General features: G+C 39.6%; 1 protein-coding gene across 4 annotated transcripts in view; it reads right to left on the bottom strand.

Moving 5' to 3' along the window:
* Positions 1 to 20278: 20278 nt before the first annotated feature.
* greb1 (growth regulating estrogen receptor binding 1) overlaps positions 20279 to 23938 on the bottom strand; it is a 304535-nt gene continuing 300875 nt past the window's right edge. For all 4 annotated transcript variants that reach the window (XM_063037530.1, XM_063037522.1, XM_063037506.1 and 1 more), the window contains one exon: positions 20279 to 22417. In XM_063037530.1, coding sequence (XP_062893600.1) covers positions 22254 to 22417 — 164 coding nt within the window. In that variant the 3' untranslated portion in view covers positions 20279 to 22253. The remainder of the gene's footprint in view (positions 22418 to 23938) is intronic.

The raw sequence follows: 23938 nt of genomic DNA on the forward strand, positions 1-23938 counted from the left end.
TTGCTCCACTGATTCCCTTCAAATTATCATGCTAATTGGGTGACAAAGGAAGTAGAAACATGAGACCCTTCTACAATTATGTATTCCTATTACTCTGAATATTTTCAAGGTTAACTGGAATTATGTTATTATGGGGTGGAAGCTAAGGCTTGTTTCCCTGCACTCAAATTGTGGAGTGCATTGTTGCTTTTATAGAGGTGGTTAGCTCAGTGTTGAGTGACCTTCAGAAGCTTGTACCACCCTGTCATTTAACACTTTTTGATTTATCTTTTCATTTTTTCATACTTTCTTCACTGTCTCAACCCTATTTCTCATCTTCTTTCACCCCAGCCACAATAACTGATCAATCACTAACCACGTACCTCTGGTTCTGGGAGACGCGATTCTGTGCTGTCCAGAAGCCAATGCATTGAAGCTAACCGATTTGGTTGTCAAGTTCACTGGGAGTGTGGACACGAGACAATCTCTGTCTTTCAAAGATCAAAATCTGTTCTTGGATTTTAGATGTTGTGAGGTCTTTTGACATTGGCTTTATTCTCCACAATATCTTAATTAAACCGACATGTAGGTATGGTGAGGATTGCTGAAGAGTCTTACCAAAACATCACAGAGTACCCGTTAGTTAACATTACAGAGCTGGCACAGTACTTCAGTGAACTGCAGCAACTAACACCCATTCCAGACAAACACTCAGTGTTTGGGAGGAAAATGGGATGAGGATGAGGATGATGATGATGATGATGATGGCAATTTTAAGCATAATTTCAAGAGGCTGTGACAATTTTTTAGCTATTGTTGTTAGAGCTGCAGAAAAGATTCCTGAAAAACATCAGGGAACTTTCTGGGCTAATCTAGCTGTAGGACTCCTTACCACCCTGCCCACCTCCACCTCCAGTGCTGCCCTGAGTGAGTACATTCTCTGACTTTTCAGCCATGGCTCTCCACTCCTTAACTGGAAGTTTATGTCAAAAAAAGGCACAACAAATATTACATTCATCCCTCTTTCTGTGCCAAACCTTAGATTTCTGGTGTGCTTCTGCATGCACATCAATTTGTTGTAATCATGGAAATTAATTGAGCATTTATATTTTACATCTGAACTTTAAAGTACCACATCAATGTTTGATTTCAGCCCTTGACCATTGTTAATCACAATGGTCTTCCATGGGAAACGGGGCACAATACGTTTGTGCCATTGTCTGAACAGACTTATTTGTTGACTGAAAGCCTGTATTTCAGCTGTTCGTTGAAATACCAATTTTTCTCCTCCATTGTTCAATCTAATCTTGTTTGAAATATTTGCAACACAGGCACCTACAATCAGCTTCAACTAAGAAAATCTCAATAGAAGCACTCGGGTTAATTCTGCTGAAATACACAAAAACCAATATTAATTGTAAACAGCTTTAATCAATGTATCAAGATAGTACCCAGTTATTTCCCACATGGCCAACAAAAACTTGATATGAAGATGGTGTTTTCCCAACACTTCTCTAGCCATTAATTATACAAATGACGATTAATTTGTATAAATCTGCAAACTGTTGGGCAATTTTCCCAATCTTAATAAGTTCTACATTTCATGTTGGAGTGCCACCAAATTAGAATACAGCTGATTTCTGTTTTGTCCTGTCAATCGACCAGATGTGAGTTGAGCAGTTCCATGTGACTGGAATTGCTGCTGTGGGGTGTAAGCACTACTGCTCTACGTGAGCAATTTAACTAAATAGTCATCAAAAGTGACAAATGCAGCCACGTTGGAAAATTGTTTCAAAAGCTCTCGAGAGCGAGAGATCCTCAACAGATGACATCGTTCAAATGACTTCAAAGTGGAGCTGCCACCTGTTACTGACCAGAACATACCAAGTAGCTTCAGAGACAGGAGTGAAACAGATGGGTTTATTGGAGTAGTGCCTCAATGCAATTAGACCTTTGTTAACAATGACATTATTCTACAGATTTTATAAGACTATAAGACATAGCAGCAGAATTAGGCCATTTGGCCGATCGAGTCTGCTCCACCATTCAATCATGGCTGATCTTTTATTTTCCCTACTCAGCCCCACTGCCCGGCCTTCTACCTGTAACCTTTGATGTCATGTCCAATCCAGAACCCATCAAGCTCTGCCTTAAATACACACAATGACCTAGGCTCTACCGCTGCCTATGGTAACAAATTCCACAAGTTCGCCACCTTCTGGCTAAAGAAATCTCTGTTTTAAATGGATGGCCCTCTATCCTAAGGCTGTGTCCTCTTGACCTAGACTACCCACCATGGGAAACACGCTTTCCACATCTGCTATGTCTCGGCCTTTCAACATTCAAAAGGTTTCAATGAGATCTTCCCCTTCCCATTCTTCTAAATTCTAGTCAGTACAGACCTAGAGCTAGCAAACATCCCTAGTGTGATAACTCTTTCATTCCTAGAATCATCCATGTGAACCTCCTCTGAACCCTGCCCAATGCCAGCACATCTTTTCTAAGACAAGGAGCACAAAACTCTTAACAATACTCAAGGTGAGGCCTCACCAGTGCCTTATAAAGCCTCAGCATCACGACCTTGCTCTTGTATTCTAGACCTCTTGAAATGAATTCTAACAATATATTTGCCTTCCTCACCACTGACTCAACATGCAAGTTAACCTTTAGGTTGTTCTGCACAAGGACTCCCATGCCCCATTGCATATCAGATTTTTGGATTTTCTCCCCATTTAGAAAATAGTCTCAACATTTATTTCTTCCACCAAAGTGCATGACATTTTATTTTCCAACATTGTATTTCATTTGCCACTTTCCTGCCCATTCTCTAAGTCATTCTGCATCTGACCTGTTTCCTCAACACTACCTGCCCCTCATATCATCTGCAAACTTGGCAACAAAGCCATCTATTCCATCATCTAAATCATTAATAAACAGCATAAAAAGAAGAAACACCAACACCAACCCCTGCGAAACACCACTAGTCACCGGCAGACAACCAGACAAGGATCCTTTTATTCCCACTCGCTGCCTCCTACCCATCAGCCAATGCTCTAACCATGCCAGTAACTTTCCTGTAATACCATGGGCTCTTAACTTGGTAAGCAGCCTCATATGTAGCTTCTTGTCAAAGGCCTTCTGAAAGACCAAATATACAACATCCACTGCATCCGCTTTATCTATACTACTTGTAGTTCCCTCAATGAATTCCAACAGCTTTGTCAGGCAACATTTTCCCTCAAGGTATCCATACTGACTTTGTTCTATCTTGTCCTGTGTCACCAAGTACTCCATAACCCATCCTTAACAATAGACTCCAACATCTTCCCAACCCCAGAGGTCAGGCTAACTGGTCTATAATATGATGCATGCTTTGCCAATAACACTTTGTATTTCACTGAACAGCTGCCAGCTTCAAAATGAGTCATCCATTCATGCAACAACTACCACAAGACTATAGATTGGTGGCACAGTTGCTAAATGCTATTACAGCACCAACAATTGGGCTTCAGTTCCCTCCGTTGTCTGTAAAGAGTTTGTACCTTCTCCCCATGACTGTGTAGGTTTCCTCCCACATTCCAAAGGCCTATGAGTTAGGGTACATAATCTTATATTTAGGTTATCAAAAGGGGAGCAGAGAGAAGACTGGGGAAAGATACAGAATTTTGGCATAATTATGTCTCTGCATTCCAGCTAAAGAACAAAGATACCTTCACATTTAAAAACAAACTTTAAAGAGTGAATAGCTTTTATCCTTGTTATCCATAGATAGCATGGATCCTGTTGCAGTTACTCAGGCAAATGTGGCAGCAATTTTTCATATAGTCCTACACACAGGAAATGAAAGATTAACCAGAATCTGCTCTGAGGAAGGTTAAGGAAGGAGTATCAGTTGACAGTTCTGACTTATCTTGAAAGGCTGGCAGACTGAGACATGGTCTAGTGTTTTATCTGATAAACAGATGTTGGAAATGTGCACGTGTGCATGCATTTGAAATCACTGTTGATGCTGTATTTCACTGAACAAGACAAAAATGTACTTAGTTAATGTAGCATGGCTTAAGGAGAAGTCTAGACCTTTGTCAAAGTACATTTATTACCAAATTATGAATACTTTATACAACCTTGCGACAGGCAGCTACAAAACACAGAATCCCAAATAGAACCCATTTAAACAAAAGAAGGCGGTCGAACACCCAATGTGCAGAGAGATAAAAAAAGAAAAACCATACGAACAATAGAAGTAAGCAAATAGCATTCAGAACTGAAGTTCACAAAAGTGAGTTTACACGGTGCTATTTGCAGACCTCAGCCACAGTTCAGTGCAGAGACGAGTAAACCTTACAGAGTAACAAGTTGAAGTTCAGTGTGGAGACCAGTACGGACCATTTGATGTTTCATTGACAAGAGTATAACTTAATCGAAAGTAGAATTATCCATGCACCAGAGAATAAAAGATTCCTGACTGGTCAAACTAGAACAAAATGAATGTGCTACTAAAAGATGGGAAGAACTAGAATCCCTTTAAATATTTTCTTGAAACCCCTTTATTCCCAGAATTTAATGTAGGAAATTCATATTGTCAGTGAGGTAGATGAGAACTGGTTGGACGGTTGTATGGGGGCGAATCCTTGTTTTAAAAAGGGCTGAAACTGAGAGACTGACTCACTACTGTAAAAAGTGTTAACTGACTAATGGTTAAAGTGGCTAATGTTGCCACGACATTTACAGATTGGTGTATAGGGTGAATTTCATTTCTCAAATCAGTATTTTTTTAAGATACACAGTTACTTCAAAATGTATTTATTTTGCAAATTAATCCACAATAAAGCTAAATGAGTGATTATAGGTGCAGATAAATGAAACGTTTACAACTAAGTTCAAGAGGTTCAGGGAATGCATATATTGCATAGTAAATCAGTTGGCAACATCACAAAGTGAACCATTTGAGTTATCCATCTTTTAATGGCTGTATTAGCAAATTCTGGAAATCTAGTTAATTTCAGCTAGTTTTCATTGTTTATCACAGTCACATCTGAAATGTCATCCTAAGAGACAACCCTTTACAAAATGCAAACTTTCCTTTTATCCCCCTATTTAATTCAAAATACAAAACAGAATAGTTTTCAGAAGTAAGATGAAAATACTGTGCATTGGTTGTTCCTTTTTGTTCTATGATTATTTCAAATGAAGCTGAAATAACTCCACATCAGTAGACTTCTGCAGAAAATTCAAAGAAGGTGAACATCATGCAGCATTTCTCCTAATGTTTTTTTTTTGCACAAGTACTTCGAGAAATCAATAAAGAGTAATCATGGGAAAACACAAAACAAATTTATTCATTGACAACTAAATTCCAAAAATATTAATCACGAACAATATACTTCATGTGTACACTGAAGGTTTCAAAATACAACAATATGGACTTTTGCACGTACCCAGATCTGGCAACTGTAAACACTATAAAATGAATTTCAAGCTTTTGTCCATAATGCGAAAATAGAAAGCTCTCCAAAGATATGATAAGCTTCTATTGCTACAATAGTTTATATTATTATTAAACATGATCTTGAAGAGCTTTGAAATAAAGATTTTCTACTTGATAGGTATTCATGAATAAGAGCATACTAATTCATTATAAACGAAGTGACTTGGTTTATTTTCCGTGGTACAGTTGTTTAGTAACACTTGCTTCTGAGCTGAAAATGTGACTTCCATCTCATTGGTGAAAATCTTCGACTTTAAAGATCAAACATACATTTCAGAGTTGCAATATACTTAAAAAAATCCATTTACAGCTTGGAGTTACCCATTATTTTAATCACACATCTACAGATAAGTAATAACAGGAAAACAAAATTGTTAAAAGACTTTACTGCTATGCCTGTATATACGTCCTTCAAACATTTAATAGTATGGCAAATTTAATTGAGGAATTGTCATTTTCAGTGAGCTTTTGGAAGCCAGAAATCACACTAGTGTATACCTTGGTAATTCTAAGTAAGGGAAGTTGGGCTTGGCTAATAGAGTGTAAAAGGATCACGGTTAATCTGTGCCCCATTTAAAGCAGGGCCACTTCACTCAAGGAAGATGTTGAAGTCATAGAGAAGGTGCAAAAGAGGTTAAAAAGATGGCTGAGGATGCGGGGGGAGGTGTTGTATGCATTTATGCAGAGACCCCAGTGAGCCAAATATTGTTCTCAAAGGTGGGAATGTTAACATGTGATTCAATGGAGTTGTTCTAATTTCTGCCTTGTTATAATTGCACACTATAGGGTTCAAGTAACATGTTGAGTCTGCAAATGCAAGTTCACCAACCAAATAATGAGGGTAGATGAGGAGAATAATTTTAGACTATGTTATTATGAGCTGGATGAAATTTCTGTTGGCTTCCAAAAAGGAATTGGATACAAACTTCGGAAACTGCAGAACTGAGGACTAATGAAAAGAGCAACTAATTGCATAGCTCTTTCAAAATCAGTATGGAAGCGATACTTTAAATGGCATTTTCTATATAGTATGTTTCCATATGGTTATTTTAGAAAACACCATCTTTGATACTTACCTTCAAACAAATTAATCAGCATTTTTTAATCTTTTGGATGGGAGGTGTATGGAGGGATATGGTCCGTGTGCAGGTCAGTGGGACTAGGCAGAAAATGGTTCGGCACAGCCAAGAAGGGCCAAAAGGCCTGCTTCTGTGCTGTAGTTTTCTATGGTTTCTATGGTTTTCTTTAAGTAATGTAAATTTCTTTTACCAGTTTTAAAATATATATATCACATGACTGAAAATCTGTATCAGATTTTCATTTTCCTGCATTTAGGGAGCATGTCTTGGAACTACTTAATGTACAGTTTCCTACATGGTTCAAAATATTTTATTTTATTGACTTTAAAGACACTTGCAAACATTTTCAAAGTCCTCTATTAAAGCACGAGTATTTTGCAATGAAAGTATAAATATAAAAGTTTCATAAATGTCAATTCCAGTGTCAATATAAAAGTACCTGACAGCGCAAAGATTGACTTTCTGTCTGAAAGTCCTTAACAAAAGAAAATAGCACAAACCTGTAGATTTGTAACACAAAATCTCTTAAATGTTTACTAAAAAAATGTTCTAGAAAAGTAATTTTAGAAAATGGGAAAAATATTATTTGTATAAGTTTACAAAAATATAAATTGTGATACTATTCATACAAAATATAATGAAGGACCTAAGTTACTTGCAAGAACCAGATGTTGTTTGTTTAAGAGTATTATTATGGGTTTTCACAGAATTCAAAACTCAGTTGACAAAATAATACATGAAAGGATCCAAAGAGTAAAGAGAGAATTCTGTATTATATTAAATGCACTAGAAATTGTTCACCTGTATACTGCTATTGTCCAACCAATGCTAACAAAAAGTGGAAAGAATCACTCTTCGAAAAAGGTATATTAATTCCACATATTGAGAGGATGGGTGTATGTGAAGATTCAAACACTCAATTCTGGTACTTTCTAATCTGAGCGTCCAGAGGAGGTTTATGAGAATGATCCTGGGAACGAAAGGGTTAATGTATGAGGAGTGTTTGATGGCACTGGGCCTGTAACTTGCTGGAGTTCAGAAGAATAAGGGAGGCCTCATTGAAACCTACCAAATTTTGAAAGGCTGAGATACAGCGGATGAGAAGGGGATAATTCTTTATTTTTATAGTGGAAGAGTCTAGGACCAAGATACAGAGCCTCAGAATATAAGGATGTCCTTTTAGAACAGAGATGAGGAGGAAATTTTTCAGTCAGATGGTGATGAACAGTTGCATCTAAATCTAGAACTCTCTCTCCAATAGTACGTCAGGAAGAGCTTCACTGGAAGGTAGTAGTTGAAGGATCTGGTTCAGCAAAGTGACCTTCTCAAGGGCAAGACATGTTATCCTTGCCACTGATGTCCAGATCTTGAAAATTGAATGCTGCCAGAAATGCTGAGGGTTCCTAACCCCTGCCAGTAAGCTACCATAGACAGAGTTGAAAGATTACTTTGTTCATACGCTGTCGACCAGTTACCTTATGAAATATATATGTATTCTTTTTCTCCCTCTGTCCCTCTCTCTATACTCCTTGCCCATCCTCTGGGCTTCCCCCCACCTCCCCCTTTCTTTCTCCCTAGGCCTCCTGTCCCATGATCCTCTCATATCCCTTTTGCCAATCAACTGTCTAGCTCTTGGCTCCATCCCTCCCCCTCCTGTCTTCTCCTATCATTTTGGATCTCCCCTTCCCCCTCCCACTTTCAAATCTCTTAATAACTCTTCTTTCAGTTAGTCCTGACGAAGGGTCTCGGCCCGAAACGTTGACTTTACCTCTTCCTAGAGATGCTGCCTGGCCTGCTGCATTCACCAGTAACTTTTATGTGTGTTGCTCAAGATTTCTAAGTGACCATTTTGTACCTGAATACCAAAGAGAGAAACAGATAAAAAGGATGCAGAAGGGGGTGGTGGAAAATAGAGAAGGAAAGAAGGGTGGAAATGATGGAATATATATAGAAGGCCAGATGGAAATGGACAGATCTCTCTATCTATCTATCTATCTATCTATCTATCTATCTATCTATCTCTAAAATAAAGTTGGCAATTAAAAAGTCCAAATTTGAGTATAGCTGTGGAATTTGTTTACAGTCTTAAAGCAGTGTTTGAAACGTAGTAAGATCTGAGAAGAGCACTAAATAGGAATGAAATTATCAACAGTGTCCCATGACATAGATTATGATGGTGGAACGCTTTCACTGTGATGCAAATAATAATATAATTTAAGCTCATTCTTGAACAGGATCTATTGTACTCCAATGATAAAAGTGAGGATTACAAAATCAACTTGATCTGGTGAAACTTAAATACCATTTCCTCCAGGCAACATTTCTACCTACAGCTTGTTTAATTTGTTGTACTTACTTGATTTTGGTTCTGTACTATACTAAAGGCCAACAAAGTATGTAAGCAATCATGGGAATGACAACCATATCCGTGCGTGCCACATAATATAATTTACAAATCAAGTAATTGTGTAAAGTAATGGAATCCTAGATGCAATCAGGTATAAAACAGTCCTGGGATATGTCAAAAGTATGTAGAGAGAGTTGTGTTTAATTTGATTAATTGGTGCCCATGGGATTACACATGGACAGCCAAGAGCAAAGTTAAAGGACAGAAGTTTTAACTGGATTGTTGCAGAAATGCAGTTGGAGAACATAAGATGTGATGGGCAAAGGTTTGAAGGGGAAAGGGTGGGAAAGAAGAGAGTGAAAGAGAGGTAAGTGAAATAATATGGGGTGCAATAGAATGATGGAGGGGAGGCAGAAATGCAAGTATTTACAGAAAGAAGATGGGAAGTGAAGGAAAGAGGGAATAAACAGCTACAAGAAGAAGGACACATAAAAGTTGCTGGTGAACGCAGCAGGCCAGGCAACATCTCTAGGAAAAGGTACAGTCGGTATTTCAGGCCGAGACCCTTCATCAGTGTCCTGACGAAGGGTCTCGGCCTGAAACGTCGACCGTACCTCTCCCTAGAGATGCTGCCTGGCCTGCTGCGTTCACCAGCAACTTTGATGTGTGTTGCTTGAAATTGCAACGTCTACAGATTTCCTTGTGTTTGCGACAAGAAGAAGGAAGTGGATAAGGGTAATGGAGGAGGATGGGAGAGATGCTGGAAAGTCAGAGGAATGGGATCAATAGTGATGAGAAATAAGTAAGCAAGTGAACAGCTCTGGAGGAGGTTGGAACTGGGATATACAGCCTGTTATGAAATGTGTCAGGAGTCTAAACATACAGTGGAAGGGTGACAATAAAGATGGGGGTAATAATTTGGAGCCTATAGGGGGAATTGAGACCCAGGAAATGGGTGAGGAGCAGGATACTACATGGATCTCTCTCCTAGTGGCATAGGTACCACTTCTATCAAGATTTATGACTAGTGTTTGCACATCAAGGGCAGTTCTCATAAAATAATCAATGGACACATTTGCTTAATACCATTGTGACCTAGATTTGTGGAAGCAAGTGTCAGATTGATGTTCATCAACTCATTAATTTACAATATAGAATTTCAGCAGGAAAGGGAGAAAATCAAAAAATTTGCCAGATCCCACAACCACTTTGGGTGCAAGTAATGGGATAAAACAGAGGGTGCAAGTAATGGGATAAAACAGAGAAAAGGATTAAGCCTGGCAAACAGAGTGCCACTGGGCTAGTCATTCTGGATACTTTTCAGAAACTTTTTTTGCAAGGGCTTACTTCTGTTAGCTTAAACTGATTCGACTTACAAGTTCCCACAATTACATTTCCATTTTAGAATTTGCTTATACTTCAGTTAGAATTTCCTTTTCTCCCCTCTGAAATAAGGTCTTTGATCCCCATACGACAACATTTCCAATGTGTTTCTGTTGCCACCTGGAGTCTTTGTACTAGAAATGCATGCTGACTCCTTGGATTTGAATGCCAGGAACACATTACCCATTCAGCTGCTTTTCGTACACTGAGTACGAACTGCAACGCCACCCACAGGTCAACTGGTACTACAAGTAGAGACTAATTTTAAGTGAACCAACTTTCCCACTGACTAAAACTTGATAGGACTCTATTCACCCTACTGAATCTATGCCAGCTTTGACAGCAATCACGTTACTCCATGTATTTTCACTGCAACCTATTATCTCTAATGTGCCAATGAATTTCCCTGTGAGTCTCCTAGCAGTCACCACACAAGGAGGAGTTTAAGACAGCCAAATACCCACAAACCTGCACTTCTGTGGGATTTTAAAACCCAAACAACAGGAATTCTGCAGATGCTGGAATTTCAAGCAACACACATAAAAGTTGCTGGTGAACGCAGCAGGCCAGGCAGCATCTCTAGGAAGAGGTGCAGTCGACGTTTCAGGCCGAGACCCTTCGTCAGGATTAAGTGAAGGAAGAGTTAGGAAGAGGTCTCGGCCTGAAACGTCGACTGCACCACTTCCTAGAGATGCTGCCTGGCCTGCTGTGTTCACCAGCGACTTTTATGTGTGTTACTTCTGTGGGATTAATGGTTATCGGAAGCAGGCCTGAGAAATTTCAAGTTCCTGGGTGTCAAGATTGCTGATGATCTAATCTGGTTCTAACATATCGATGCAGCTATAAAGGTATCTCCAAAAGGGGGAGGGGTGGGTAGGCTACTGCACAGGATCAAAAGAAGCTACAGAAAGTTTTAATATTAGTCAGCTCCATCTTGCAAACTAGCCTCTGTAGTATCCAAGACAATTTCAGAAAGGCATTATTGGGGACCCCCATCACCCAAGACATGCCCTCCTCTCATTGCTACTGTCAGGAAGGAAGTACGGAAACCTGAAGGTACACAGTCAGTGATTCAGGAACAGCTTCTTTCCCTCTGCCATCTGATTCCTAAATGGACCTTGAACCCACGACCACCACCTCATTTTTTATTATTTCTGTTTATGCAATATTTTTAATTTAACTATTTAATATACATACATATACTTAATGTAATTGTTTTACTTATGTATGTTTCTTTCTGTACTGCTGCGCCAAGTTACCAAATTTCATGATGTATGACGATGATATTAAACTGGATTCTGAGAACTGAGTTAACAAAAAATCAGCAAAGATCGAACGGTAGAACAGATGCAATGTGATGAATGGCCCAATTTGGTCCTATATCTTATGGTCTTATGTGAGAGGAGTTCGGAACAGCCGATGGAGAGTGTGTAAACTAACATACACAGCACCAGAAGTCAGAATCAATTCCCGAAAGCTAGAGCTGTGAAATAGCTGCATTACCTGTAGCTCAGCTGTGCCACTGTAAATACAGGGGTTCAATGCTGTCATGTTAAATTGGTTATAATAGGGTTGTAGTTAAATTACCAGACTAGCATTCTGGAGCTTTGATCCATCGAGATAGGGGGGAGAATTATCTTTAAATAAAATACGTAAATAGAATTAAATACTTCCACAATTTTAAATACAAACTAGTTTCAACAACAGAAAGCATGAAACTATTATATTGTTCCTCATCACCTTACCAATGTCCTTCAGAGAAGTAAACCTCTTTTCGTCACTGGCCCTGCTCACTTACATAATTCCAAACCTGTCAATGTGGTTGACTCTTGGCTGCCTTCTTAGTATGGGGCAATAAGAATGAAAATAACATTGCATCACCAGTGATACACATGTCTCATTCTTAAAAAAAAACACATTTTGCCTTTAAAATCAGCCAACATGCAGATCTAGGACCAGAAGGTGGCTGGACATCACTGGAGTGCAGTTTACACTACAACTCTCTTTATTTAAGCAGTAAATGCATTGCAGGCAGCTTAGAGAGAGTTTACTGGACTGAGCGGTGCATGGTCTCTGAAGGAAAGGTTGGACAGACTAAGGTTGAATTTACGCAACACACATCAAAGTTGCTGGTGAACGCAGCAGGCCAGGCAGCATCTATAGGAAGAGGTGCAGTCGACCCTTCGTCTCGGCCTGAAACGTCGACTGCACCTCTTCCTATAGATGCTGCCTGGCCTGCTGCGTTCACCAGCAACTTTGATGTGTGTTGCTTGAATTTCCAGCATCTGCAGAATTCCTGTTGTTTGTTGTTAAGGTTGAATTTACTGTTGTTTACAATACCAAGACGGGAGCTTATGGAAACTTGAGATCCTGAGGACTGCTGAGACGTTGTTCGGATCAGGATTGCGGGTGAAATCCAGAACTGCTCTATAGAGGGGAACTGCCCATTTAAGGCAGAGATGAGGAAGAATTTTTTTGAAGATAGTGAGCCTCAGCGACGCTTGTTCAAAGAGTGGTGAAAGATGTTGAATATTTTAAGGCAGAGGTTAATGAATTTTTGTTAAAACAATGGAGTGAAGGGTTATCACAGATGGAGGTGAAAGTGGAATTAATGTCCCAATCATATCAGTCATGATATAATTGAATGGTAGTGCAAGCTTGACTGGCTGTTACAGTTAATCAATACATTATATTGTGATTTATCTGTCATCCTTCAATTATACACTAGCTATTAAGTTAACAGCATCACCATTCTTCACAAGAATGGTGACTAACTAGAGAGTGTGCATTGCCAAATCTTACACCACATTTAAAGGTTTTTAAAATTCTGTAAAATCAGTGATTCTTTTCTCTTGTGCACTTCGATTTTTTTTCTATTAAATAATACACATACTGGGGCAGTGAGGCATGAGGTCCCATCAGTCATAACTATATCAACAAATCCTGTTTAAATTTGCCATTCAAATGTAAATTGCTTGAAATTACGTCAAAGCTGAAAAACCTGCCAAAATGTATTAAAGAACCACAGGACACCAGGAAACTCAGCAAAGAGCAAGCACTTCAGGAAAGGAAAACCAGATTAGGGAGAAGAAATGGGAGGAGCAATCTAGATTAAATCACAACCCAAGGCTGTAACATTAGCAGTTTCTCCTCTCTGGGTGGGAAAATGCAACTGGAGTGGCAAAGTGTGATTCAGTTTCAGCCAATAAAGGCCATTGACACAAACAGGAAGCAAAATAATACCCATGTCTCCCTTATTTTCAGACTGTTATGTTGCATCATTCAGGTAGATTATTTGTAGCCATTTATTGACTTTTATATTTCCATCACTGATCTAAAGACTATTTTGTATTGTCCAAACCAGTGGAGTAACAGCAGACAGAAGTTGAATTATTATTACACAGAAATTGTATTGTAAAATATTGCAATGTTTACTTGGATTTTTTTGTATGTGAGGCTTGATGCATCAGTTTAAAATTGAAACTAAATGTTTAAAACAACATGGAGCAGAAAGATTCACAAATGTTGCAGAAGTACTCCAAAGATTCAAGACACATGCCGGTGATATTAAATCTAATTCTGATTCTGAGGATAATAAATAATTTATGCTTTGGTCGCAAATGCTGCTTTTCTGATGCTATATGTATGTGATGCTCGATTTTGACTTTGAAGATATATGCACTTTATAACAATTATAAAGTAATTGTTACTTTATTAAAACATCGATTTGGGGATTAGGAAAGACAATGCTAAAAAGATTAAGATTGAACCATCTACCTGCCAGGTACTCATCAAGTGAAGGAAATTCTGGTGATAATTACAGGTCATAAAGCCAAGTCATTCCAGAGGCCCAATCAGCGGTGGAAGCAGTGCACAGCAAGGAGGTTTCTTACAGTCTCATTTCAAAGGAGAGCTCCACAGGCATTTGGTGTCATTCCATCAGCCAATCAGTGGTGGGAGCAGCGCAAAGAGGAGTAAATGAAAGTACAGAAGGGATAGGCGGAGCGGCCATTGCTGTGAGTGGGCCCGTGGTGAGGGTGGGACTGTCAGGCTTCGGCTCAAAGAAGGTTTCAGCTTGGAAAAGGCGTCAGCTCTGGGCAAGTTGTCCAGGTCAGTTTCTGTTATGTTTCCTTTTTTTCTTACTATGTCAGGGGTACTTAGTGTAGTTTACATGGCTATTGTGTGTTCTTCATGCTGGGCTGTTGGGAGTCCTGGGAGACCCAGGATCTCCTGGGGAACTACATCTGTGTGGTGCATCCAGCTGCAGCTCCTTGAAGACCCTGTTAGGGATGTGGAGCAGCAGCTGGATGACCTTCAGCTTGTACAGAAGAGTGAAGAGATCACCGATCAGAGTTACAGGAAAGTAGTCAACCCTAAGCTGCAAGAGGCAAGTAGCTGGACGACTGTCAGGAGAAATGGGAACGTGAATAGGCAGTTAGCGCAGAGCACCCCCGTGGCCATTCCCCTCAATAATAAATATAACATTTTGGATACTGTTGTGGGGTATGACCTCCCAGGGAAATGCCATGGAGACCAGGTGACTGGCACTAAGCATGGTCTGTGGTGCAAAGGGGAAAGAGGGAGAGATTGCGGTAGTGATCGGGGACTCAATAGTCAGAGGAACAGACGGGAGATTCTGTGGACGTAGAAGGGACACGCAGGTGGTACGTTGCCTCCCAGGTGTCACAGGGTCAGGGGTGTCTTGGATTGCACCCACAGCATTTTGGAGGGGTCGGTGCAGAGCAGCCAGATTTCTTGCTACATATTGGCACCAAGGACATAGGAAGGAAAAGCAAAGAAGTCTTGAATAGAGAATCTGGAGAGCCAGGCAGAAAGCTGAGAAGCAGGACCTCCACAGTAGTTACTTCTGTATTGCTATCTGTGCCATGCACCACTGAGGGTAGAAACAGGATGAATTGGCAGATAAATGTGTGGCTGAGAAGCTGGTGCAGGGGACATGGCGTCAGGTTCTTGGATCATTGGGATCTCTTTTGGGGGGCGGGGGGAGGTATGACCTGTACAAAAGGGATGGGTTGCACCTGAACCTGAGGGGATCAATATTCTCATGGGCAGGTTTGTTGGAGCTGTTGGGGAGGGTTTACTTAATTTGGTAGGGGGATGGAAACCGGAGTGAAGGAACTCAGACTAGGACAGATGGTAAAAAGCAATGACAGCATGCAGTCAGACTGTCAGGAAGGGCAGGCAGGTGATAGGACAAAAGTGCAGACGGCAGGGTAAGTATGAGGGCATTAGGGGTGCAGAACAGTACTCAAAGTATTATAGCTCAATGCACAGAATATAAGAAATAAGATGGATGATCTCATTGCACTTTTCAAAAATGTTGGGTATAATGTTGCGGCCATCACTGAATCGTGGCTGAAGGATGGTTGTAGTTGGGAGCTGAATGTCCAAGGTTACATACATTATCGGAGGGATAGGAAGATAGACAAAGGAGGTGGCGTTGCCCTGCTGGTAAAGAATGGCATCAAGCCATGAGAAAGATGTGCATAGGATCGGAAGATGTTGAATCCTTATGGGTTGAGTTAAGAAACTGCAAGGGTAAAAGGACCCTGATGGCAATTATATACAGGCCTCCAAACAGTAGCTGGGATGTGAACTATAGATTACAAACAGAAATAGAAAAGGCGTGTCAAAAGGGCAATATTATGACAGTCATGGAAGATTTTAACATGCAGGTAGATTGGAAAAGTCAGGTTGGTAATGGATCTCAAGAGAATGAGTTTGTTGAATGCCTTCAAGATGGCTTTTTAAAGCAGTTTGTCACTGAGTCTACTGGGGATCAGCTATACTGGATTGGGTATTATGAAATGAACTGGAACCCATTAGGGAGCATAAGGTAAAGGAACCCTTATTTTTCAATAAATTATTGAACAAGTATAATTTTTTTTGTGTTACTTATTTAATTAGGTCCTCTTTATCTAATTTTAGGATTTACATGAAGATCTGATCATATGTTAGGTCATACTTATGCAGAAATAAAGAAAATTCTGCAGTGTTCACAAACTTCCTAACACCACTGTACAACCGTGGTTGATAAGGGAAGCCAAAGCTAATGGAAAAGCAAAAGAGATGGCATACAGCAAAGCAAAAATTAGTGGGAAGATAGAGGATTGGGAAGCCTTTAAAAACCTACAGAAAGCAACTAAAAGAATCCTTAGGATGGAAAAGATGAAATATGAAAGCAAGCTAGCAAACAATATCAAAGTAGATAGTAAAAGTTTTTTCAATTACATAAAAAATAAAAGAGTTATGTGAGTGGAAAGTAGACCACTAGAAAATGAAGCCGGAGAAATACTAATGGGGGACAGGAGATGGCAGATGAACTAAGTGAGTATTTTGCATCAGTCTTCGCTATGGAAGACACTATCAGTGTGACAGTTGAGATTGTGGAGGCATTAGTAATGATCTTTCTAAAATCACTGGACTCTGGCATGGTGCCAGAGGACTGGAAAACTGCAGATGTTATTCCACTCTAAGAAAGGAGGAAGGCAGCAGAAAGGAAATTATAGACCAGTTCACCTGACTTCAGTGGTTGGGAAGATGTTGAAGTTAATTGTTAGGAATAAGGTTATTGAGTATTTGGTGACAAAGTCAGCACGGTTTCCTTAAGGGAAAAACTTGCCTGACAAACCTGTTGGAATTCTCTGAGGATAGATGAAGAGAATGCAGTGGATGTTGTATATTTTGATTTTCAGAAGGCCTTTGACAAGGTGCCACACATGAGGCTGCTTACCAAGATAAGAGCCCATGGAAAATTACTAGCATGGTTAGAACATTGGCTGATTGGTAGGAAGCAGTGAGTAGGAATAAGAGGGTCCTTTTCTGATTGGCTGCCAGTGACTAGTGGTGTTCCGCAGATGTTAGTTTTGGGACCACTCTTCTAAAGCTGTATATCAATGGTTTAGATGATGGAATACATAGCTTTGTTACCATATTTGCAGATGATATGAAAATTGGGGGGGGGGGTAGGTAGTGTAGGGAACAGGAAGACTGCAGAAGGACTTAGATAGATCAGGAGAATGGACAAGAAAGTGGCAAATGAAATACAAAGTTGGAAAATGCATGGTCATGCACTTTAGTAGAAGAAATAAATGTGCAGACTATTTCCTAAATGGGGAGAAAGTCCAAAAATCTGAGATGCAAAGGGACTTGGGATTTAACTTGCAGGTTGCAATGGTGATGAGGAAGGCAAATGCAATGCTGGGATTCATTTTAAAATGTCTAGAATACAAGAGCAAGGATGTGATGCTGTGGCTTTATAAGGCACTGGTGAGGCCTCACCTTGAGCACCGTGAACAGTTTTGGGCTCCTTATCTAAGAAACGATGTGCTGGCATTGGAGAGAGTCAGAGGAGGTTCACAAGGATGATTCTGCGAATCAAAGTGTCATCATATGAGGAACACTTGATGGCTCTGGGTTTGCTGGAATTTAAAAGGATGAGGGGGATCTCATTGAAACCTTTTGAATGTTGAAAGGCCTAGACAGAGTAGATGTGGAAAAGATGTTTCCCATGGTTCAGGATTCTAGGACAAGAGGGCACAGCCTCAGGATACAGGGATGTCCATTTAAAACAGAGATGTGGAGAAATTTCTTTGGCCAGAGGGCGATATTCCACCGAGATGCAACACAGAGTGTCATAGCAAGTCATTCCTGCCAGTGGCCATCAAACTTTACAACTCCTCCCTTGGAGAGTCAGACACGCTGAGCCAATAGGCTGGTCCTGGACTTATTTCCTGGTATAATTTACATATTACTATTTAACTATTTATGGATTTATTACTATTTATTATTTATGGTGCAACTGTAACGAAAACTAATTTCCCCCGGGAAAGTATGACTATGACTATGACTATGAATTTGTGGAATTTGTTACCACAGGCTACAGTGGAGGCCAGGTCACCAGGTGTATTTAAGGCAGAGATTGATAGGCCATGACATCAAAGGTTATGGGGAAAATGCCGGAGAGTGGGTCTGAGAAGGGGGGGGGGGGGATCAGCCTTAATTGAATGGTGGAGCAGACACGATGGGCCAAATACCCTAATTCTGCTCCTATGTCTTATGGTCTTATGATTTTAACTTTCTTGCAGTAACGTGGTAAATGATTGAGGGGAGCTGGCAGGGCTGAGACCAACAGGAAACCATTTATCACCCTCTACCTGTCAGACTTTTAACTCTTCTGCCTCAATTGCTTGGACTCAGTCCACTACCTCTAGCCCGGTACCAGATATTAGCTGAACAGTGGCATCAGTGAAAAGGCTGAAAGAAATAAGCCTGTCCATTTATGGAGGAAAAGACATCCTAGAAGGCATTGAAGTTGGTCTTGGGAGAGGCTCCCGGGTTACTCCATGTTGCCATGTTATTTATCGGGACATCGAAGCACCAGAATTGTCGGGTTAAAATTGCATTCGGGTCCCAAGTAAATTGCAAGACCCCGATTAGTGGTGGCCACTTTGGTCACCTCTGAACAAATAAGATTATAGTAGTGGCATTCTAGAGAGCAAAGGTAAATGACAGAGTGTTAATCATATTTCCACTCTGATAAGGTAGAGAGAGTTAGAAACAGGACTTGTATTGGTCTGGAAGTCAAGCAATCCTTTGAGCAACATATGACTAATTTAAGCATTCTCAGCAAGTGTTTCTTCTTTTCTAACGTGTATATTGAAAATCTGATAGTTATTGGCTTGGATGCAAAATGATGTCAAGGTTTGTCATAATAGTAGTTTGTGTGATGTTGTAGTGAAATTGATGTTTAGCTCTTAAACATCAGCTTCTACTCATAAAGCATTCCAAGGTACTTCACACGAATATTAAAAGAAAACCTGCCACCAGTTTCACTGATATCAGTGTAGGTAGCCAAAGGCTTGGTCTCAGAGGCAGGTCTGGAGGAGGAAAGAGGCAGCTAGGCAGAGAGTTCCAGAGCCTGGGGTCTGTGTATGACTGCCCACAATGGAGCATTTAAAATTAGCAGTGCTCACTTTTAGTGGTATATCTACACTGTGGGGCTCGAAGTTGAAGGTAAGTGGGGATTAGGCAAGAGTTTGATGGATTTGAAAACAAGGAAGAGAATCTTAAAATGGCAGTGTCAGTTAAATAAAGAACCCAGCAAGCTCAGTGATTAATGGGGTTTGGTGTGGGTTATGACACAGACCACAGAGATTCAAATATCCTCAATACTGGCCAAAGTAGAACATGCAAGGGTGATCAGGAGAGTGTTGGAATAGTCCAGTAAAGAGGTGTAAAAGTTGAATGTGGGCTTTGGCACTGATGAGCTGAGTAGTTGAATTTGGAAGAATGTTTCAGAAGTCAAAATCGCACAGTTTCTGTTACAACAAAGATAATGTGATTGAGTAAATCAACTCTTGGCAGGGGAAAGGGCTTTCAAAATGACAAAGAAGCTATACCTTTCTTCTGCACACCTAGAATGGTTCTGGAAATGGGCAGAGGTGTTTGGGAGTGGACAGAGGGCTTTTCACAGTCAAACTTGATGCTGACTGTCACCAATTTTTGTGAACTGTCTGGTTCAGTATCAGAGAAGTACCGGGGAGAAGGATGGAGTCTGTGATTAGCAGTTTATGAAAAGGACATTGGACATTGGCTCCATATAGCTAGAGGATATTTCTGCGCATCCAATACCGGACATTAGACAATTATCTGTAATCTTATTGTAAAGACAGTTGGGGGAGGCGGTTGCAAGAGAAGTGGCGAAGGAAGACTTGAGTTTCAACAACATGAATTTGGATACTGATGCCTTGTATTTGAGTCAGACTGGATGAGTGAACCAGCTAACACACACAAAATGCTGGAGGAACTCAGCAGGCCAAGCAGCATCTATGGAAAAAAGTATAGTTGATGTTTCGGGCTGAAACCCTTCGGCAGGACCCAAAACATCTTGGTCTCGGCCCAAACCGTCGACTGTACTTTTTTTCCATAGATGCTGTCTGGCCTGCTGAGTTCCTCCAGCATTTTGTGTGTGTTGCTTGGATTTCCAGCATCTGCAGATTTTCTCTTGTTTGTGAGTAAACCAGTTGTTTAAAACATAGCAAAGTACTTCTACCCCCCAGAATCTAATTGAAGCAGAAATGAGGAGTGTACCTGTGATAAAGCTGTGTATGGGGCAGTCATATTTTTAATCTGGATCAGTTCATCAAAGACAGAGGTGATTATGAGGCTGAATAAATTATAAGAGCAGAAATCACTTGCCAGTCATCTGGGATTATGAGCACAGAGATGTTTATAAACTAGCAAGATTCTCCTCTCCTGGAGGTTGAAGAGTTACTGAAACTAGAAGGAAGTAGGGTAAGGAGAGGAACAGAATTAGGAAGTGATCCAACATGACTTTGATTTATATTATGGGAACAGTGAGCCAGGAAAATGAGTTGGATGAGAAATAAAGCAGTGGTACGAGGTCAGTTAATGCTGGAGGTGCAAGAAAAAGATGAATTGACATGGATTTTGCAGAGGCTGATGGAAAGGAACAGTGGAGCCAGCTCGGTGAGAATTTATATTTGGTAGTTGTATTTTAAGAGGGGCAGTGGTATTAGAGAAAACGAGGTACCCAAAGTGGGAGAAAGTGCCAGAGAAGAAGGCAGATAAGTCAAGGTATAAGCTGGTAATGAGCTACAACACCACTGCATCAAATGATGGAAGTTGTATGCAGTTGGGGAGGCTTCATGCTGGCAAAATGTTATCCTTCTCAATCAAGGCAATGCTCATAAAGCATAGTTTTTATGCATGTTGTCCTTCAGGTGATAAGGGAATTCCACAAAAGTTATGCAAACTATTCTTAATTAGGAGTGATTCAATTTTTTTTTAATCCTGAAAAATATATTCCTGTTTTTTGCATTATTTTCTGATAAGATGGGAAAACGAAGTTTTCTAACATTAGGTAAAAAACAAATCCAGCTACCAGCTTTTAGTGTGACATTTCAATTTCCATTAACTCAATTATTATAAACATATTAATATAACACATTGACAACTGAAGTATTTGTTGACAAGAAAAACATAGTAAGTATGGAACTTTTAATAGCCAATAAATTTTTATAAATTTGTGTTTAGGATTCAAGTTGCTCCCATCTCTTTGAAACGAACAAAAGTCTTGGAAAAGTAAAACAAAAATCATACACTTGCAACTAACACTGCTCCAATACACGTTTTAAAGAATAATTCCTCGTCTAGGTATCACTGTATACTAAATCCAGGATAGACAGTGCCGCCAGTAAAAAGTATCTGACATCCAATGCCTTCAGAGAATATGATCAATACAACATGTTACTGAAAAACGCTACAATGCAATGAACAGCAGATAAAAGTGGATTTCTTTCATTCATTTACCAGATGAAGGCATCATTGGCAAGGCCAGCACTTACGCCCATTTCCAATTCTTCATCTAGAAATATCCTATGAGGAATGAAAGGTCAGATTTCTTTCTTAAATCAAAGGGTCGAAGCTTCTAGGAGGCCTATTTAGGAATAAATCCATTATTTGCAGGGGTAACATGAGAGTTCAGTCACTCATTTTTCTTTTCACAGTTAAGTAGTCCTAAAGTGCAGGTCTGCCACAAACTACCGCAGTAACTTCCTGATTTCTTTCAGAACAGCAGAGCTGAGATTCAAGCCATGGTGTTTTAAACCAGTTCAAATACAAGATCATTTAGTCTGAGCTATATCAAAATTGAAATTAACCTTCTGTCTGATATTCAGGCGAATAGAGACATCACAAAAATTCTGTTCAAAAAATATTTTAAGACAGTGCATAAGATAGGTGAATGGTTATGGTATTTTTTTCTTGATCAGTATTAGTATTTACATTTGATTTGGTACCATTCTATTCAGTTTTTTTTAAAAAAGAAAAAACACTTTTACATATTAAAATATGTTCATGGCTCAAAGAAAATAGTGTTACTTTCGGAGTGCTTGTTTTATAGTGTATATTTTACCAGGGAAATTTTAACTCTTCAGATGTGCCGTCCAGTCAGGAAAAAGAGTGGCTTGTCCTCTTGCGAGTTAGCTGTCTGGAATTCATCTCGTAATCTGAACTGCCACTCATCCTCCAGCTCTAGTCTCACAACGGTCTGCCGAAGAGAACTACGATCTTGACAAACGACACATAGTGTTGCACCTAAAAAAGAGAATTCATAAGTAACATAGGTGAGCTAATATTTTTCTTAAAGTTTAAAACTGCTCATTCCTTAAGCATGCGTTTGCAACAAAGGCACTGGAAATTAATGTCTGACTTTTTTTTTTACAAATTACAAAATGTTCGCAATTTGTCCTTTTAAAGGCAAAATCGAATTTCAACATTTTGAACTTAAAAGTGGAAAACGTAATAAGCTCAGCCAAGTATTATAAGCCAAATCGAGAAAGTACATTTTGCGACAACAGGCTTTGTTAACCATCGTGATTTGGATGAAAATTCTACATGTCCACACAAGAAAAATACTCTATTGTTGTAATCTCGTGATCCACAAAAAGCCTTTACTTTTGACTTTAAATCTTGCCTGTGCCAAAGGAGTTAATCCTAATTTTAGATCTGCTGATATGCAGTGAGATGGTAGTGCTTAATGATCCCAGTGTAAATGATCATTGGCAGAGATCTTACATCAAATTTCACATTTGGTTTGAGTGTTAGAACTTGGGTCTGAAACTGATAGATAAATAAAATCGATATAAAGGTATGAAAACAGAGCTGGCAACAGTGGACTGGGAAAATAGATTGAAAGATGTTAGATTGATCAGGGACAGACTTTAAATGAGATGCTTCATAATCCTTCAGGATATAATTCGATTGAGAATCTTAATCACTGAGGATGATTTGTGTGCCCAACCAAGCAAGTTATTAAATAGAAAAGAAACCAGATCAACATTGTGAAAATGTAATTTATTTTGGAAACCAGATACAGCTGTATTTTTTAAAAAAAATTACAAATAAACTACAATTTAAAAGCAGATGGAATTTCTTAAGGATTGAAGGGGAGAATTAACAGTTTTGAATAAATACTTTCTGTAAACAGGAGAAAGTCTGCACATGCCGGAAATACAAAGTAACGCATACAAAATGCTAGAGGAACTCAGCAGGTTAGACAGCCTATATGGAAATGAATAAATAGTCAGCGTTTTGGGCTGAGACCCTTCTGCAGGACTGATTGTTTATGTATCTGTCTTTCTGCAAAAATGCACTGAAGTCAGGATAAATGGATCATTTTTGGATAACTCATACAGTACCACAAGGATCTGAACTGGGACTATTTTCAGTCTTTACAGTTGACTTAGATAAATGGATGAAGTGTACTGTAGCCAAGATTGCTGATGATATGAAGACAGAGAGTGAAGAGGACACAGAGACTGCAAAGTAGGTTAAATGAGCGCGCAAACATTTGAGTTAATGGGGAAATGTGAGGATGTTCGCTTTAGCAGAAAGAACAAAAAAAAAACAAAATATTAGTTAAAGGAACAACAGAATGCCAATCAGAAGAATGAGTGTCCTTTCATGTTAGACAATGTTAGCATGTAGGAAGAGCAAACAATTGGTAAGGCAGATGGGACTTGGGTCTATATTGCAAGAGGGATAGAGTACAAAAGTAGGGAAGTCTGGGAGTCCATTGACTGGAGGCTGCATAAACAAGGTGGAGTCCTGAAAGGT

Source organism: Mobula hypostoma, chromosome 2 (assembly GCF_963921235.1).
Source record: "Mobula hypostoma chromosome 2, sMobHyp1.1, whole genome shotgun sequence".
Taxonomy (NCBI): domain Eukaryota; kingdom Metazoa; phylum Chordata; class Chondrichthyes; order Myliobatiformes; family Myliobatidae; genus Mobula; species Mobula hypostoma.